We start from the raw sequence: 6,466 nt of genomic DNA on the forward strand, positions 1-6,466 counted from the left end.
ACAATGAACACCTGAATCTGATGTTGTTTTTCCTTCATTAAGTCTCTAGGATTAGCTATTTACCTGGATGATTTATAACGTAACAAACATATCGTATATCCAACGAGAAAGAACTACGGGTATATCGCAAATGATCAACACATACACGTGGTTGTAAACAGAAGCCATGGAAATATACAATGAAAATCACGTTAATTGAATAAAATTGTAAACAATTTTTTGTCATATATTCCTTATAAATAGTGATAAACGTTGAAAAGAAACAGTTCGCTGAAGAAATACAACATGCTATGAGAAAAAAATCAAGGATTTCTATGGACAATTATAACATTCAACTAGATATAAGTCTAACTACATGTAAAGACGGTTTAACAAAAGTATGAATTCGAGTGATTATTTAGACTACACAAATTATCCAGAATACAAAACTGGTGTTTATATTTGGAAAATTCTTCCGCCAATTCTTATTATACTCGGGACAACTGGTAACATTTTATCAATTATAGTACTGCGGAGGAAAAACATTCAAAAGTCGGTATGTAGTATATATCTGATAGTTCTAGCAGTTTCTGATCTTTCAGTTTTATATACCGGACTTTTACGACAGTGGATTAATGTAGTGTTTGAAGTTGACATACGTGAGTTGGGAACTGGTATTTGTAAACTGCATACATACATCGTTTATTTCTCTCTGGATTTTTCATCATGGATCCTGATGGCTGTCACGGTGGAACGTGTTTTTCTTGTTTGGTTCCCACAAAAAGCCAAAATAGAATGCACCAAGCGAAAAGCTGGAATAAGTTTGATTGCCATTGCAGCTTTTTTATTGTTGATCAACAGTCACATTCTTTATGGTCATGTAGATAAGGAATCAATGGTTAATGGCACAGTTTCGGTTGAAAAATGTTACTATATTTCCGATGAGTACAATCAGTTTTGGAGCGCATCATGGCCATGGATTGATCTATCCTTATTCTGTGGCATACCATTCTGTTGCTTATTGACAGGAAATCTTCTTATATTTGTCAAAGTATTGTCTTCACAAAGAGCTGTTAAGCGTCGGATTGCTCCTTCTTCGCAAACGCCTGGATCAAAGGCTCAACAGAGGGATTCGAAATTATCGTCGATGAGTGTCATACTGTTCACCCTTAACACGGTTTTTCTATTGTGTACCACGCCAATAAGCGTCTATTTGATTGGCTATTCGAAATGGGAGAAAGAATTAGTAGGAAGAGGTTATGCCGTCCTAGACATGGTGTGGGCTATTGTTAATGTTCTTATGTATCTTAATAACAGCATCAATTTCCTTTTGTACATTTTGAGTGGAAGTAGATTTAGGCGTGAGTTCAAAGACATGTTTCGGAGAAAAAATAATGAAACAGTAACAGTTCGTAATGATAGTATCACTAGAATGAACCATCTTACAGCAATTCAAAGCAACAGGGAAGAACCACATATGACACACGTGCAAGTTTTTCATACGTCAGCATAATTGTGAAAAACCTAATAGAACTTTGTTTTGCGACAATCATGACTTTTGTTAAATATATTTTAATGGCGTTTTATATAATCATAATCAAAAGTAAATCGTGTTCATATTTTTATTGTATATTATATCTGGGTTGATCTCCCAATTTTGTCGATATAACGGAACAGTAAACAACTGTCATACACGTGGGAGATTAAGCTAGCTATAAAACCAGGTTTAACCTACCATTTTCTTCGGAAAATGCCTGTTTCATGTCAGGAATATGACAGTTGTTTTTCACTGTTCCGTTGGTTGATAACGTTAGATTTTGTTAGTTTTTATGGACTTCCCCTTTTTGAATTAACCTTGGAGTTCGGTATTTTTGTTATACTTTTTGTCCCTCATCGCCAACTTTTAATTTGACTTTTTACAAGGAAAAGATGTATGTTATCAATCGTGCGATTATTGCTCTCTGTTATGTTGGATATATAACTATCCTGGTTTGATTCCATTAATATCGATTTAGGACAAATGTAATGTGTTTGAAGCTTGACCCTTCGTAAAACGTTGATTTTACTGTCGCAAATTGTGTTTAACCTAGCGATGCCTATCGGAACTTGGTAAACGGATATTTGCGATAGTAAAATCAAGTTTTACGAAAGCCAAGCTTAACTTACAATACAACTATTTCAATAATAATGAGAAATATCAAAATAAATTCCATTTCAGTAAATATTTTGGCTTAAAAATGCAATACTGGTTTACTTTTATAAATTTTGACTTGGATGGAGAGTTGTCTTATTGGTACTCATACCACATCTTCTTAAATCTAATAAATGAAAAAGTCAGCAAAATTTCACATCATTTTTTGCATCAAAACAATTTAAAGTCATAGTTATACTCCCGATGTCAAACAAAAGCAAAAGACGAGTATATACTTTTTGTACGCTTCTGAATGGTTTGAATATTGACAAAAAAAAGGTTTTTTAAGGCACAAAATGTGACCGTTTTGCTTATTTTTTTTAAGAAATCACATACCACAAAAAAAAATCGGAATTCAAAATGGTGGCTCTCCTTAGTTACGGACTGGTAGAACGTGGAATCTAACCTTTCAAAATATTTGTCAACGTACAATGAAAATTATCCTTCCAACTAAATTGAAATAGAATCGTCCTGAAAGGACTTATCATTTGCTACATAGATATATATCTATGGTCTTTCCAACAAACGGAAAATCTCGATTTTATTTACGACGAGTTACTGTCACATTCGTGAAATAATCTTATCTTTTTATATATTACCCAGGCCTTTTTTTTTCATTTTTTCTATCTTTTTTTTCTTTTATTTCAATGAGGAGATAATAAAAGCTAACAAATCTAACCTAATCCCACCAAAACTATCTGAATTTTATAAATAATTGCGACTTTTTTGCACGATATTTGTTTGGTGGATTCAATATTTATCTTTTATCATTATACAATATGTTTTCTAATGTAACAACGTCAGATAAAAAGCAATGCGAACCATTGCAGATTTGCATTTTTATCGCTTCTGTTTGTTTATATATATATTTTTTATCATTTCTTAAATATTTTTCGTATACAGGTTAATTGTATTACTTTGACTCAGAAGCGTGAAATTATACCTTTATTTTTGTATATTTCATGGCGATTGTGAAAACAGAATATGTTATATACTTTTATTTTTTACAATAGGTACTTTGTCTGGAGTTTTGGAATGATAAAATAAATATAGTTTAGGAAAAGCTTTATGTAAGCATAACATCTTTTTAAAAAATGATGACAAGATAGAAATCAGAGATTGATACAGGTTTAACTACTCTTTTACATCCAAATCGGACTGAAATTTCTATTAAAAATCACATAATTCCTTATTGCCCAGCTTACTTTTAGAAACATGTTACAACATTATTATAGTTATCCTATTAAACTCTAAAACATTACAATATGTAAATTGCATATTATGAACCTTCTGCTACTACAGTTTATATTATGATAAGTTCGTATTTGATATGTCTGTTTTAGAAAAGACATGGTTGGAGAAAATGAACAGTAGATTAGTAGAATAGTAAAATGTTAATTATTTTATTCTGTAAATATCTGCTTATCTTCCTCTTTCAAGAACAACTAAGAATAACGAAGAGAAAACAATTTCATAACATACTATAGGTTTTACTTTCAAAAAATCAAAATATCTGGTCATATAAAATATAAGTATTTGATTGATCGAAATGAATTTTGCATAACGTCCAGTGGTAAATATTTCATTAATATCGATGACGATAAAATGTATAATACCAGGTGTCTTTTTTCAAATGTCATTTATGTTGAATATCTGATACATTTTAATTTTTTCAAATAGAATGTCTTATTGCTTTGAAATGTCTTTTTGTACAATAAATGAATACCGTTAATGTATCGAATTTTCAAATTTATTTGGTATGGTTTATTCGGATACATTATTAACTAGTCTTTTAATCATGTAAAAATCTCTGCTAATTTGAGCCAACTACGATGAAATAGACAGGTGATATTCAGATCAAATATCAAAGTAAGAACTGAAATACAGTTTGAATGTGATAACTTTAACCTGTCAATTTTCCATAAGTATTGACATATGATTGTTATACAATTTAATGGTTTAAGGGTATTGTTAGCTGCTAATGTGATAGAATAAATTACCGAGTAAATCTTTTGTCAACTATGCTTATATTATTTCAAATGATTTATATAAATTTTAATGATCTTTCTGTTTTAGACAACTAATTCCATTATTTAATCAATGATTCAAACAATGCCTTTTGTCTGAATATTTCAATAATACATAAAGCGGAAAATAAGAATTTCAAAAATATTATACAGTACTTAATTTCTACGACCAACGACCGAGTCCTTTAAGATAAAAAGACGTACAAATGAAGAGCAAAAAAATAAAACATCGAACAACACATGATTCAGATAGTCTGACATAGAGATGGCTACACACAAACAGGTGGAATCAAGCTTTACATTCACATTTAGCTCTCTTTTTACCTATTTTGAAGATATGTCCTAAAAGTATGTCACATTATGTAATTGTTCTAAAACTAAAGCTATTAAGTATAACAGTTACTCTCATGGGATTTCTATATATCTACTTAAAAAACCTTACTGCTAAAGGTTACAGTCAAACTATTGTCAATTATTAAGTATGGTATTTTTTGGAGTAGATATCGTTTTTATATTATTTAAGTTTTTAATTTTTGCACTGCCTCATGTTTTTCTCTACATTTTTTTTAACATTAACAGTATGGTGTTCGATATCAAAGTATTACGAGTCGTTGTTTCAAAATAATTTAATTTTGGATGTAACGCGTCTGCTGATTGGCTGACGTTGTTTTGTTTATCAGCTCATAGACATAATTTAGTCATGTGACCGTGACGTCATCAACATTTTTTTATTGTTTACTTCGGTTTAAAATGGAAATGAGAATTAAATTAAAAGAAATAACTGTAATATTTTATCTGTCTATTCGAAATAACATAAAAAATGTGATGCACACTTTGAAATAACCCGCTACGCGAGTAATTCAGTGTGCATCACATTTTTGGTGTTATTTCTTCATAGACAGAAAAAATATTACAGTTATTCCTTAAATAAAAAAAAAGATACTTGTTCTGGTCCTATATATTTTTTACTTGTTTTTGTCCTATATATTTTTTACTTGTTCTGGTCCTATATATTTTTTACTTGTTTTTGTCCTATATATTTTTTACTTGTTTTTGTCCTATATATTTTTTACTTGTTTTGGTCCTATATATTTTTTACTTGTTCTGGTCCTATATATTTTTTACTTGTTTTTGTCCTATATATTTTTTTTCAACTCGAAAACGTTTTACAATTTTGGTTTTTTGTCTAAAATTAAGCATTGGATATTTTCTTAACAACTATGTATAATCTTTGATAATGGTAATTTTTAGTGCTGTTTTGAGTTAGTATATAATGTTTGTAATAGATATATTAATGTTTACCTTTGTTTGAACTTTGTGTCGCTTTTTTAATATTGTATTGATTACCTGCAAATTGAGATAATTATAAAATGTTTTTGTCTGTCATTTCTTTAATTTGCCACTGTTTTGGAAATTGTAAGTGGTTTTGGGGAAATCATCATGATTTTTTTACTATTGCGAATTTGTTGTTGTTATCAATGTTTTACCCTCTTTGCTAATTTTAAAAAAAACCTATGTCTAGACAAAGGGCTGTTTGGAATTTGTCATACGGAGTTGGTGGTGTTTATCGTTGTTCTGACCTATAAAATGTGTGTTGTGACTAGTTAGATGCCAGATGTTTTTATTTTCATTCTTTGGAGATCGTATAGTGACCTCCAGATGTTTATTCTGGTCCATTCCATGATCTTTAGATGTCTAACTTTTTTCGTTTGACACCCTGGCAGGAACTCCAGATGATGTTCATCTTGTTTTAAGATTTTTACTCTGACCTCTAGGAGGTCTGTTTTAGTTTGTTGAAGACCGTGTCGTGCTCTTTCGATTTTGTTAACTTTTTTATTAAAGTGTATGTTCCATGGATGTTTATCCTTGTGTCGTTTTACATTAAGGTTAAATACATTTTTGTGGCTTCTCCACAAAGTGGTCGGGGCCATATAGTTTCACCCTTTTCCGCCATTCCGTCATTCCGTCATTCCGTCATTCTGTCATTCCGTCAATCTGTCATTCTGCAACGAATAGTCATACGGACTTTTTTTCTAAACGCCTTCACATATTGAGCTGAATTTTAGTATGTGAGTTTATTATGATGAGTTACAGATCGAGTTTACGTTTGCTTCTGCTCCATGAAGTTTTCATTAAATAACGGGCTTTGGAATTGAAAATTTCGTGAAAAAAAAACAGTTATACGAACTTTCATTCTCAAATTTCCACTCCTAAAAATGGCTTCAAGCTTACTTTGCGAGTAGGGCCATTCGTGTCGTTCCAACACATC

The 6,466-nt window shown here is 30.7% G+C and overlaps 1 protein-coding gene across 1 annotated transcript; it reads left to right on the forward strand.

Moving 5' to 3' along the window:
* Positions 1-379: 379 nt before the first annotated feature.
* LOC127733645 (thyrotropin-releasing hormone receptor-like) lies at positions 380-2,903 on the forward strand. The gene has a single exon (XM_052242961.1). It carries the CDS (start codon positions 380-382, stop codon positions 1,490-1,492), a length of 1,113 nt encoding a protein of 370 aa, XP_052098921.1. The 3' UTR covers positions 1,493-2,903.
* Positions 2,904-6,466: the final 3,563 nt, after the last annotated feature.

The sequence above is a fragment of the Mytilus californianus genome, unplaced genomic scaffold (assembly GCF_021869535.1).
Source record: "Mytilus californianus isolate M0D057914Y unplaced genomic scaffold, xbMytCali1.0.p SCAF_3, whole genome shotgun sequence".
Taxonomy (NCBI): domain Eukaryota; kingdom Metazoa; phylum Mollusca; class Bivalvia; order Mytilida; family Mytilidae; genus Mytilus; species Mytilus californianus.

What these genes read in the sequence shown, in the direction of transcription:
- LOC127733645 (XM_052242961.1), top strand. Translation starts at nt 380, where the DNA reads ATGAATTCGAGTGATTATTTAGACTACACAAATTATCCAGAATACAAA.